Here is a 14004-nt window from a genome sequence, read left to right on the forward strand (position 1 = left end):
TTAATCAGTGTTTTGATCCAGACAAAGTGTTGCGGTGGGTTTTTTTTTTTTTGTAAGAGTTGGGGGGGAGAAGGTGAGAGCTTTTCTGCAGATTACGCCGGCTCCTAACAATGTACGCTTGTTTATTAATGTAGCAGTTAATGCTGATAAATAGCCGTGTTCACTTTAGAAGAAGAGATTACACCTAATGCTATCTAGCCATGCACATACTGCAGACTTAGTTTAATTTGCCTCCACCTCTGCACAGTTTGTGGTGCTCAAAACAAAATTGCATAGAAAACTAGAAATAACACCTCGCGGTTGTATGCCAATGCTAACTAGTCAATTTGCAGTTTACGTCCATTTCTGTCCAGACTCATATAATATTTGTAGTGAAGGAATTTAATTAAAGGTATTAAGCGTATTTTACTTGTAAGTGTTCACATGCTTTCCCGATAAAACTGATTCTGATTGACCAACACAGTTATGACGATGCTTCAGATATGGATTTTGCTGCAAAGAAGCCACAAAATTTAAAAGGTGGATGTTTCACAAACACATCTTTAACCTGGCAGCACAAAAGACATCACTTGATCATTTTATCCTATTAGACATTTGTGTGAAACTTTGTCATAATTAGCATATTAATTCATGAGATATGGTTAAAGACATGTTTTGTGAGGTTGCAGTAAACTTGACCTTTGACCACCAAAATCTAAGTGGTTCGTCCGTAAGTCTAAGTGGATGTTTGTGCCAAATCTGAAGAAATTACGTCAAGGTGTTCCTGAGATACTGTGTTCACGAGAATGGGACGGACAGACAACCTGAAAACAAACGGCATCTGGTCATGGCTGTCACTGGTGCAGAGGAATGAAAATGTACAAGAAAAAATGTCCTGTTTTTATTGTCACTATAGAACAAATAGTACCTATGAAAACTATTAACACCACGTTCTGGATTAACCTTTTCTGGAAGGACAAATTGCTCAGAGAAAAAACGTTTCTGTATTTTTTTCTTTTATTTCTTCTTTAACGGAGCACCAACCTCTGTAAAGACTCAGAGGAGGGAGGACTGTAGAAACTTTTATATACTACGGCCATTTTGACATTCATCTCTCCCCTGCCTCTCTTTCGCTTATAAAACCTGGCAATCACTTAACTATCCTGACATCCAGTGAATAATGCAGCAGCTTCTCTACCTTCATCCCTCTCTCTCAGTCTATCTTTGTACTGCTGCTGAGTGAAGGGAAGGTAAGAGGTGGGCTTCCTTCTACACCTGCCTCGAGGGGACAACAGATCAAAGTGCCGGGGCTGAGAGGGTCATGTGTGTGTGTGTGTGTGTGTGTGTGTCCTTGTCCAAAAATAGTTGCTACATCCACTTACAAAATGTGCAACTCTCTGAAATACTCAAAAATACTAGGAGCCAGAAAAAGAGAGAGGCTATTGCAGTGACACCATCTCGCTTACACAATATTTGTGACTATGGGGCACAATTTCAGACAAACACACACACTCAGAGTTACAAACACAGGAGGCTAGCTGCAGGCCAGTGTGTATTGAACCACCCTGAGTGGGCAGACTGCTCCTTCACATTACTACAACACACACACAATGGCACGCATTAGAACACCAGCCGGACATCTGCCAGCACTGGTTAGACACTGTGGTGTGTGTGTGTTTGTATTTGTACTCATATCTGTTCATAATATGTTCATGTCTGCATTGTTGTATCAATATGGATAGGTGTGTGTGTGTGTGTGTGTGTTTGTGTGTGTGTGAGTGTGTGAGTGTGTGAGTGTGTGAGTGTGTGTGTGTGTGTGTGTGTGTAATCCACTGTGTGCCACCATAACGTAGGTTTGGGAGATAATTGAATAGAATAATTTATTTTTTTTCTCAATTCTATTATTTTATTGTTGGTTGCTTTGTTCAAGTTCATTCTCTGTACTTTCAGTAGCTTGATTTTATTTAATTTTACCGTACTGAGATGTTTTATTTAGATTTTTTTTTTTAAATCTTGTGTTATTTATTAGCTTTCAGATGCATTATGTAATATTTTATAATATATAATAATCTAATATAAAATTATATTTTACAAAATACTGAGGTCTGAATTATTGATTCCAAGCACATTGTGATTAAAAACAAGTTATTATCAAGTTTGTTGTATTGAGTTTTGTTTTATAGTAATTGATATCAGTGGAACACACACCATTACACTTAATACATTTGCAATATTGTAACATTTCTCAGCAATGGATGAATTAGTAGTAGCAATATTATCATGATAATGAGGTCAACCACACTGCCCTGCCCCACAATACTGTAGTGCTGGAATGGTGCAGACACACTGGATTCATTGATGGATCCCAGTCATTTTCTGGGATCTGGCAACGCGGTGCATAATGGATAAGTAACGGTAAGTTGACGGACTAATCGTTGTATCTGAATATACATTATCATGTTTTGACTTAAGCTTTATGCAAAGTCTGTCCAGCGCAACCCACCCAGCTAACGAAACTCAGACCAAACTGTGAAATTAGACAGCGCCAGTCAAATATCAATCAATATTATGTTGTCTATTTCTTGCCTTAAATGTTTTTAGAAACATATTTTAGTGTACTTTAGCCCTTGTACGAGACACCAGCCGCCATGTTGAAAATGGACGAGCCAAAACCAAATTGCAGCACATCACCCACCACAACTTAGAACTCATCCTTAATTTTCCCCCCAGAAGCTCTCAAATCTGCTCTCATAGTTACACAAACAATAACACAGCAAAGTTGCTCCATGTGATCAGTTTATTGCTGCTAGGAACTTCAGGGCACGTCAAAGGGGGTTACTGGGTGATGAGGAGAACGACATTTACAAAGTTACCTTATGCAAACTTCCTCTGATTGTGTGGAGAGTTAAGTTTTGTAAGTTTTGTATGACTGCGTATTTTACTCATTACATGGGGGAAGTCTGTGTGAGTGTAATTTAGAAGTTATTGGAAATGTTAAACTTCCCAAAAATAGTACATATAAACTTTTCTGGGCTGAGATCCTTTAACTCTGGACTGTGTGCGTGTGTGTGTGTGTGTGTGTGTGTGCGTGTGTGTGAGAGACTCACAGGGGGCTCAGTGAAGGGCAACGTCTCTCCTGCATTGCGGTACAGCACAGCCAGCCGTTTGAGTGACAGCTCGTCTACTGACCCATGCTTCTGCATCTGCTCATACAGAGCCTTGGCTGATGGCAAGTCCTTATCCAGAGCTGGCAGAAGAGAGAGAGAGAGAGAGAGAGAGAGAGAGAGAGAGAGAGAGAGAGAGAGAGAGAGAGAGAGAGAGAGAGAGAGAGAGAGAGAGAGAGAGAGAGAGAGAGAGAGAGAGAGAGAGAGAGAGAGAGAGAGAGAGAGAGAGAGAGAGAGAGAGAGAGAGAGAGAGAGAGAAAGAAAACTCTACATATTAAACTCAGATTTCAATGTTAACATTTAGAAAATAAACTGACAGAGTGTGTAAGAGACAAAAAAAATGCCTCGGGGTGTGACAATTGTGTTATTTTGCACATGCATACTGTTGGATTTTTGTATTCACCCATTGTTTGGCCAGAACATTACTTCTTTAATGCTGTTGGTTGCACATGTGAAAGAGCAAAAACTTGTGTAGACTAATTTGTTTTCCTCCAATTTTGGAGTCATGATGAACAGAGGAGAAAAAACAAATTAGGCAAAAGGTTCATTGGCCGTAAAAGAAATTATAAAACTTTCATCTCCCTTTGAATTTCACTTCTTTTAAAGAACTATACAACTCCTCTTGTGGAATTCTAGTAATTATTAGGAACAATTATTGTGATGATAAAGCACAAGGACAGCAATATAACCTTTTGTACTTGCTCATTAATCAACAGAACTGAAAACTAAAAGAAGAAAAGAGCTGTAAATTAGCCAGTTAGCCTAAACAGCTGATTTCCATCAGTTGTACCTGGCCAGATGTTGAAAAGGGAAACTAAAAACACATTAAAAGATTTGATCATTACAAATTTATAGAGCTGAAATCATCAACTTTCAGTGTATAATCTCTGTTTTCATGTGTACCTATTTAAAATGATGTTCAATCTATAGCAAAGACAATAGTTGTGTGGAAACATAATTTGTGCATGCATTGATCAGAGAGCCAGTTCTCAAAAAGATGGCAAAAAAAGGTTACATTTAGGAAATTGACAAATGAATGAAGGTCTCTGCTTTTCAGAAAAGCAAAGAAAAAGTTCTCAAAAAGAAAAAAAGGAAATAACAGAGACAGGGCAAGCAGAGCACCGCTAATTGTGTCCCCTATGACTGTCTTGACCGACCAGCTAGCTAACGCTAATTAAATAGTCATGTCCGTCATCTCTGGTGTGACAAGGTACGAAGGAGGGGAGACGGGAGGGGTGAGAGGGTGAAGTGATGGGAAGACACGAGGAGAAGATGCAGGTGAAAGCAAGGAGGGGAGGAAAAAGGAAATAATTTGAAGAAAAAAGAGAAAGGAGTAAAAAGGTGGAGAGGGCAAGAAGTTGTGGAGTGAAGAGGAAAAAATGTAAGAAAGGAAAAAAAAACCCAGAAAAGCTGAGTGGTGGGCCGTGTTGCGATTAGCACGCTAGGCTAGCCAGGACAGCTAACTCATTAGATGACATGTGTTCTTCTAACCCCTGAACGTCTGCACACACATACACTCTCCTTGACCTGATGCATTGTTAATGCGTCCTCTAATGTTGACTTAGCCACAGGCCAGCGAGCCGCCCGCTGCAATGCTAGCTGCTCCACATGACCAAACCAGGCCTTGTGTAAGAGTGTAAATGTGTGTAAATGTGTGTGTGTGTGTGTGTGTTTATGTGTCTTACAGTGACATTTCATCAGATATGGGTACAGGAGCTCCTTCTCAGTGAAGTCTGGAATCAGGCTCAGCAGGGCCTTAATTTTCCCCACCTGAGCATACAAACATCAAAGTGATTTATATACAATAGAACAATTACATTACATATAATTAAATACAACATGATAAGACGTTAAGAGTTTTGTTGCTGCACATTTGCTGTTACACCATTTGCACTATCAGTAATATTTAACAGGTGCTTATCCAACTAAAATCCCATTTAATTACCTCCCTCAACATATGTTTTGTAATAGTTTTCTAGTACTATAAGTAAGAAAAAAAGGTCTGAAGAAATATCAGAAATGGTCCTTTTTGTCTCAGCTGTGTCATCATTGATCGATATTAGTTTAGAGAGACGAAGTAAACAAACTGCTGTAGCTACAAGTCATGAATAAACAGGGATTTTGAAGAACAGTGACCAAACCGTTGACATTTGCACACGTATGTTTATATGCTGTTTAATGTGCTGCGGTTAAGCTGCTAATTAAGCAGTGCACTTTACCCCTGAATGTTTGTTTGGTGGCTCACTGAACAAGCTAAGCTGCAGGACAAGACACATACTCATGTTTGTAAGTTAGATAAAAAGGAGACTTAAGCAGGAGAGCTACATGTGGGTTCTTGTGTTGTGTAGCAGGATGCTGTCAGGCTCAGTGTGACCATCTGCTCTGCTAATGATTGAACGCCTGAACGCCACATTATCGCTTAATTCATGATTTGATTGACTGTACTGAACTAAGCTACACTGTCAGACAGGGCAACACACTTAGGAATCAGTCTAGTTAGTCCTTTTATCAGCTATTGTAATATTAAAGCAGTATGAAAATAAGACCCAAGTTGTTAAAAAACAGAATTACCCTTTACTAAGCAGTAATATGGGATTTTACCTGTCCAGGAGTCTGAGCCTTTTGAGCCACGTAGGACATGAGAATCACCTTCTGTTCGGCCAAGGCGTTACAGCGCTACAGGAAGAAACAAGGGACAAGACAGAGAGTTAAACAATTGAGAGATATAATATTGAGGGGGAAGGGGGATTGTGCATTTTTTTATTATTTTTTTAAGTCAGCAAGACTCTCCAACCTGTGTTTTTCTACACACATAGTATAAAAACACCTCCACACATTCACACAAACCTCCAATATGGTCAAAGGTTAATTATGGATTTAATAAGGGTGTCAGACACACAACTGCACATATCTTTATGAATTTAAATGTACAGCAACGTTCACATCAGAAAGCTTCATTATCTGCACTTAGTCACATAGATGGCCACATCTCACACTCCGTGGAAATATGAATACAGCTTAAAACACAAGCTGCTCATTGTGTGTTTGTTGCTTGTACAGTTGAAAGACTTCCACCAATTACTGAAAAATATAATGTAAAAGAGATGATGGTCAACAGGAAGGAGAGAGAAAGAGAAAGATGAAATACACTGTAAAAATATGACAAGAGGATATTTTTCCTTTCATAATTATTCTACCTGAAATATTTCTAAATCTATTTGCAGTTCTGCCTCGTCTCCCAGCATAACTAAAAAAAAATCGTACTCCTTTATTTCTATGATAGATAAGGATATTTTTGTTAAGAACACTTTTGATTGTTGCAATTAAACAACAATCATTTATGCTTTTGCCATTATTGTGCACTATTGATTCCTGGCTGTCGTCAGGGGTGAGGAAACACTAAAGAGTGGAAGGAAACATGGCGCTAAAGACTAAATAAACTCCTGACAGTGATTCCTGGATTAACAGAGGCATTTTTAACAGGACTGCAACTCAAACGGCTGTCGCAACGTTAAGTCTTTTTTGTTAAAATTTAGTAGATTTTGATTCTTTGTGGCGATAAGAAAATCCATTCCAGCTGTGGACTTTTGTTGCATGTTCCCCATCTTTTTCTCTCCTCTCATTTCCTGTCACTTTACTCTTTACTGTCGCTATCTAATAAGAGTCATAAAAGGTTCCCAAGATATCACAAAAAAAGATCTAAATATTTTTTTTTTTTAAATTGTCTAACAAAACAATTATCAATATAGACTCAAATATGACATATATGATGCATTTAGAAATATGTGTTCTTTATGAAGATAATCCTCTGCTGTTGCTAGAGGTTTTAACACTTAAAAGCATGCAAGGATTTTTACAATACATGTGTTTTGTGTGTGTGTGTGTGTGTGTGTGTGTGTGTGTGTGTGTGTGTGTGTGTGTGTGTGTGTGTGTGTGTGCGTGTGTGCAGGAGATGCATTAAAGTTTCTGTGCTCTGAGTAAGTGAGCGAATGTGTTCTCGGCTGAGCAGCAATGAGGTCCCATTACTAGCCAGTCGTGAACTAACGTGTTTCACTCCTTCTCCACCTCGTACAGAATTAAAAGCTGGTTGCCTGCGAGGCTTTTAACAGGAGGACACACACACGCGCACGCACACATAGAGCAAGCTGCCTTCTCTTCGGAGTCACTGAGCGGCAGAATGGCTTTAGTACAATCAGGCAATTAGACCAACACTATGCCACTTCACTCAACTTTGCTCTGTACTCTCACTCCCTCTCTCCTCGGTTTCTTTTTTTTTCCCCTCCCTTGCTTTAGCGACCGCTCCCAAAGGTGACGCCAGAGCCGACCGGGCCTACCGTCTCCCCTGCTCCTCACACACACTGCTTAAAAGCTCTGGATATCCTGGGAATGCTTCTTCCTTTTCCTCAATGACCCCCCCCCCCCCAACACACGCACGCACGTACACAGTTGTAGACGAGCCGCCTCGCTGCGCTCCCCTTGTCACCATTTCACTTCTTAATGACTAACTTCATCCCCCTCGCTCTCCTCTCGCTCCCAACCGACCTCACCTCCTTACTCTCCTGATAGGCTTGTCATCACTATTGTCTGCTCGCCTACTTAAAAGCTTTTCAGAGTTTTTGGTCCTGCTTCACTTATGATGGGATGGAGCAGTTGGGCCGCTACCCTCTAGTGACCCTGGTAGAGTGGCTTCGAGGGGGGAGTCAGGAAGATGAAAGCAGGCCATGAGGATGGACAAATTTGAGCACAAAAGTTTAGCCTGGGTCACATCAGTGGAGTCTAAACTGACAAACTTAACACTTTGAATACAAAGACAAATGTGAGATGAAGTTTTAAACAGTCTTTGCTCTGATATGTCCTTGTAGTTTGTGGTTTCCAACACTGTGAGCATTTGTTTCTTAACTTCTTGCTAACCACTTTTTACAAGACTTTAAATGTTCAAGATGAGCCGCTGCCTCTAACATTACACTGACAAAAATGTGCAATTTTTCCCAGAGCATCTTCTATTGTTCAGTAGATCTGCAATGATTAACTGATTAGTCAATCAATAGAAAATTAAATGCCAACTATTTAAAAAATGGATTAATTGTTTTGAGTCATTTTTTTAAAAGAAAATGTTTAAATTCTCTGATTCAAGCTTCTCAAATGTGAATGTTTCCTAGTTTATTTAGTCTTCTATGATAGTAAACTACATATGTTTGGGTTGTAGATTGTTGCTTAGGACAAAATGAGACATTTTAGGTTGCAACTTGGTCTGGTATGATTAACTGGCCTCAAGCGCAAGAGGTATTATCAGGAACTAACAAGCTTCTATAGTACACAAACAAAAATTCAAAAAAGTCTCAACTTGGCTTTCTGAAATTGAAAATGACTATTAAAAATAAATCTTATTACATCTCTCTCTTCTATCAAGAAAAATATCTGAGAACTTAAATTGGCTGAGATGCATATCAAGCGAGAAGCATGTTATTGCCCGAATCATCATGTAATACATAGTCTGTGTTTAAATAGTGATGAAGAAGAGAGTAGTAAGTAATGTATCTGTTCATTAACATGCATGCTAGTCAGACATCCCTGTTTAATGATTGAGAGGGGATAATTACTCAAGATGTCGGGGAGAGATGAGGAGCAGACACAGGTCGACTAAATATCTGAGTGTATCTACAGAGTTTTATATTTTCTCTCTCTATGTGTCCTCCCAGATTCCCTCGCTGTTGACCTGCTCTAGGCGTTGGTCCAGGAGAGCTGATGCAACTGACCCAATTGGTAAATAAAAAATAAAAAAAGGTCAAAGCCAGGCGTCACCACAAAGAAAGACATTTTGAGTTCAGCACGTACCCACTGCTAGATCCCTACACAAATGTTTTAAGGAGTAAACCTAAAAAAAAATGTGCAGCAAAATTATGATTCATTAGATTTTAATAATTTAATTCAGCATGTCCATCATAATTTACTTCAACATGTCTAAAACCACAGACGTATGTCAGGGTGAAAAAGAGGGCAGCTCAAGATTGTGTGATGAGAAATACACCACGACCTGAACAACACATACTCCTTCATGTTTAAATAGTGATGAAGTGTGAGTGGTAAGTAACATATCTGTGTTCATTAGTGTGCACTCAAGTCACACATGCAACGGAATGACTGAGAAAGATAATCACTCACGAAAATTGTGAAATCATGTCTGTGAGAGGAGGACGAACCCATCCCAATTTACAAGTACAGTATGCGTCTTTCTCTTAACCTCTCTGTCACTGCCTCGTCCTCCTCTGTTCTTCCTCCCGTCTCTCACCAATCTTAGCTGCTACATATTCACATCCCCAGGCCCAGTGCAGAGTCATTGAGCTGTAATGTATGAACTGCGTTAAATAAGTGAAGTAGTAGGAGGCCAACTTCAGACCGCCAAACTCAGTGATGGAATGTGGGTTTTCTCCATTTATTCAGATTGAAAAGACATAAATGTGAAGTTGGATGAATAAGTCAGCGATTGTGGCGGAGGAATGTCTCTGCCACTCACTGGGATCTGACAACTGGACGAATGCGTTGTGAGTTGTGATGGACTAAATTCATCACCAGCTCCCTTGTCGATTTTTTTCTCTTTTTTTTTTGCAGATTTTAATTACTTTGATAAAATTATTTAAGATGTAGCCAAATGCAGGACACTCAAAAGGAGAAATGTGCACTGGGACAAAAATGCTCAAGTTGATTTAAAATGTATTTAAAGTGGGCACATGGTATGTATAAATCTGTCTCTATATTCTCAGAGCTTTTTTTCAGACGTGCAGATTTTGCTTCACTTCCACAGAATCTGTAATGAGCAAGAATCAGCGAGCGAATGAGTAATATCTCATGTACCTTTCTGCAGCAGGTTGTTTGTATTTGGGGAACAAAATATTTACTTTTGCTAATTTGTTTTGGTAATAATCACAAATTCAGATTAATTCCCTCAAGTTAAATATTCAGTTTCTTTCATAGCAGCCTCGTCTCCTCTCCTCTTTTACACACAGACAAAATGAAGAGTAATGAATACATGTGTCACGAGAAACATGGTCTGACCTGAAAAAGATGGATTTCTTCACTTCATGTTTAAATAGTAATGAAGAGAGAAGTGCAGCAGGTAATGTATCTGTATCCATTTGCATGAAGTCAATTTCCTATTATATCCTTTAATATTAATTAAGAGCGTCTCATTTCAGCCTCTGTGGACTTCAACCAAATCCACATGAAAACAGACACACACACAATTTGAACTTACAGGCTTTAGACACTTTAGACAGTGATATGTTGCACATAAATGTCTTGTCTCTGGCTCATACTTATACATTTGGTACACACACACACTCATACTCACAGCCAGCATGAACTTGGCATCTTCGACTTTGTCCATATCCAGCAGCTGGAGGAAAAGGTCTGAAGCTGGTCTGTAGCAGGCAAAGTGGTTGGCCAGCCGCTCTGCCATGGCACTCACTGCAACACAAGATCCATCGTTTTATTACTACATGTGTTTTTTTTAGGGAATATTTGTCAGAGACTGTGGTTGTTTTAATATAAATGTTTTTCTAATTGTTTGTGCTTGTATTTTCATGTACATGAAATGTATGTAGAGTGTATGCGTGTGTCTTACACTTGTCCAAAGCTTTGTCGTTGTCATCTTCCAAAACCTTTCTGAAGACAAAGGACATACTGGGATTTGTGCTGTCTGGACTGGTATATACTGACTCCAACTGTTCTACTGCTGTTTCCAAGTCACCACTGCAGAAAGATGGGTAGTCAGATTGTTTATTATATTATAGTACTCACACAAAAGATTAAGAGCTACACCGAATCATCTGTACATGTAAAAACAGCCAAAACAGGAGGAAAACAATCTATTAGTAATTAGCCAAGCCATAATTCTTCTCCATTTAAGCCCTTCATAGTGTGATTTGTCCCCATGGAGCAGGAACAAACGCAGCTTTAATGGTGCAATAAAATTCCCCCATATCATGTGTTTGGACTTGGATGGTCCTGCCAATAAAGAAAATGTTCCCAAAAGCTCCAGCAGCACTGGACGGATTTCTGTCTCAAGAGAAATGAGTTAATGTAAACGTTCTAAGTATTTTTTTTCCCCTCTTGAAACGGTCTACTGAACACAGACCGTCTCATTCTTGACTGATGTGACAGTTATACGCACTCATACTGTGAAATGTTTTTCTGCTGAGGTTGCCACAACCAAACAAAGCACTACAAATCTCAAACAACTCAACCTGGCAACCTGTACTCAATGGTAACACTTTACGTTTCCTCCTCTATGCCCCGCATCCTCCCCACCGTCACCAATTGTAATGAATATTTAACATACACGGTGTGTTCGCGTCTGTGTGTAAATATACTGCATGTGTGAGTGTCCAGAGCTGGGGGAACATATCTATGCTGATTGTTGCAACTGGGACCGTCTGAATAATTCAGCGGGGGGCCCCTCTAAATGTGGCGCTCCGCTTTCTGGGCTCGCTAGCTTTTCCGCCCCGGCTCTTAACCAGTCAGCTTGACTCAGGCGCAGTGGGCACGCACGTGTCATAGCCGCTCAGAGCACAGCTCCCCGAGGTCAGGGTTCAAGCTGACAGGCCTGCGCTGCGATGGCCAATCGGGCGTAAGACCGTCTTGCAATTCTTCACTTCCTGCTGTCCCTCCGTGTTGGCATGGGGACAGTGCCGCTCGAGCTGGGGGACAGCGCTAATGCGGCAAGTAGCACGATGAAAGTTTGATGCACAATGTGTTTCATATTTTGTTCTGTGTTGTTTCAGAAGGGACGCAGCAGCAGTGGAGGATGGGTGCTTTCATGACATTAAAAGGAATTTATGAATAATCCTATTATGCCTAGGTTTCCTATTTGTACTTGACGCCCCACTCGCTCTGTGAGCTTTTACTTTAACAGTGTGTCAACCTGGGTCTTGTCACACTCTTGCCTGCTGGTAATCCATTAAACTGTTTATCTCTGTGTGCTGCAAAGTAACACCAAGAGAGAAACCGCATAAAAGACTTCACACTGGATGGTGAATTGAGTCATAAATTGAGATTATAATGTTTTGCTCATGCAACATGCAGCTACAGTGATCTGTTTCACTGTTCTGCCCAATTTTCACCATGTCTGTCTGTACTCTATTTGACTATATGTGGTTGGTATTTGTCAGCAAGGAACAGAGATAAAGGTTGTAGGACATGAACCGACTCGAAATGTCCAATTTGGGGACATAAATGAAAAGCTTCACATGCAGATCGTGAACAAAATCCTAAATCATAGCCCCTACGTGTTTTTTATGTGATTATAAGATGTTTCAAATTAGTCTGATGTCTCTAGTAATTGTTCGTAGATGAATGAGACAATGCACGAGTTGTTTAAGTCAGAAATGTTCAAATCCTACACATTTTATAGGGGCTTTAAGTGCCTCCTCAACTTAAAAAAATCTCCACATAAAAACTTCCCAGACTTACGTCTTGATGTGTGCCATGGCCGTGTTGTTGATAAACAACATGCTGGACAGGTTTAGGGTCGTGCCAAGACTTTTCATCAGTGCTTCCACTTCCTGAATGCCTGCAACATCACCACAGCTACCCAGGCCCTGAACCAGTCTGGTGACCGCAAGGTGCGAGGGCACATGGTCCGCCTTCAGCGTAGACTTCAGTGTCTCAAGAGCCTCTGTGGAGGAGAGGAAGACGTGAGTTTCTTTGTGTATAAAGTGTGTGTGTGTCTGTGTGTGTGTCGGTGTGTGTGTGAGAGAATTCCTTACCTTTTGCCTGGCCTTTCTTGCTGTATGAGATGATGAGCAAACTAGAAGCGATATCACTCAGTACGAAACCCGGGACATGGGATGCAGCACTGAGAGAAACACAAAGAGGCAAAGTATTTACTTGGTTTGTTGTCACCCATCAACAATTAAAAAAAGCCTTAATTGTGTCAAAAAAGAAAAAATCTTATTTGAGAATAACTTTCTTTTTTTAACTTCATTTTGACCTTTTGACTGTTTTTGACCAAATTCTCCCAGGGACAAAAGAAATCAAAATAATGGTTAACTATTACAACAGGGGTGTAAGGTCGGGGCCTACACTGTAGCAATACTGGATTTACATCATACGTAAATGAAAGAACTGACATGCTCAACTCACAGTCTTTAGAGAGTTAATGGGTGCAGACCAAAAGAAATAAAAATAAAAAAACAAATGGAGTCGTCAGCACTTACAGATAAGTGTGTATCGCTACTTTAATGATGAACAGCATTACTGTAACACTGAGAATAGCTTAGAGCTGAAAGGCATCCATTTATCATGTGTAACTAATCCCACGTGGAATGATCAGTTTATATTTCCATATGCTGATAGAAGATTAAGTATACTATACTGATTTTTTTATCCATATCTGAGTGATGGGTGTAACATGTAACTTCTTACCGGGGGTGGACTGTCGTAGCTATTAGAAGGTCCATTATTTCTAACTTTAGAGCAAATCTTTATAATCAGTGATGACAGAGTTAATATCTCTGTGGCATCTTAGAGTTCAAATTCCACGCTTTTCCATTACAAGGCATTACATATAGAAAAAGCTTTAGAGTCCACGGAGAGAGCGAGTGGATAAATACATGAGCTGAAGGACTGAAGACAATGGGAACAAATCTGATTGACAGCTAGTCTGAGCTTCTTGCAAAACGCCTGCTGTGACCCTGAAAATAATACAGACATCAAACAGTTGATTGATGTCACGGTATATGTGATGTTCCCTCCTGCTGAGCCGCAGCACGTGTGCGTTTGTATATCTGCGTGTGGTATTATCTGGGAGGGTGAGGCTGGGACAGGCCGAATGCTGCATTGAGGTTTGCAGGAGTTGCCCCTG

The 14004-nt window shown here is 40.1% G+C and overlaps 1 protein-coding gene across 1 annotated transcript in view; it reads right to left on the minus strand.

Annotated features, from left to right (window-relative positions):
* The window catches only part of lrpprc (leucine-rich pentatricopeptide repeat containing), a 61315-nt gene that overhangs the window by 613 nt on the left and 46698 nt on the right, over positions 1-14004 (minus strand). The window contains exons 31-37 of the mRNA XM_062430910.1: positions 12908-12996; positions 12612-12816; positions 10765-10892; positions 10492-10607; positions 5745-5819; positions 4829-4913; positions 3087-3226 (exon numbers count right to left, since the gene is read on the minus strand). Of these exons, the coding sequence (XP_062286894.1) occupies positions 3087-3226; positions 4829-4913; positions 5745-5819; positions 10492-10607; positions 10765-10892; positions 12612-12816; positions 12908-12996 (838 nt within the window). The remainder of the gene's footprint in view (positions 1-3086; positions 3227-4828; positions 4914-5744; positions 5820-10491; positions 10608-10764; positions 10893-12611; positions 12817-12907; positions 12997-14004) is intronic.

This window comes from Scomber scombrus, chromosome 12, assembly GCF_963691925.1.
Source record: "Scomber scombrus chromosome 12, fScoSco1.1, whole genome shotgun sequence".
Taxonomy (NCBI): Eukaryota; Metazoa; Chordata; class Actinopteri; order Scombriformes; family Scombridae; genus Scomber; species Scomber scombrus.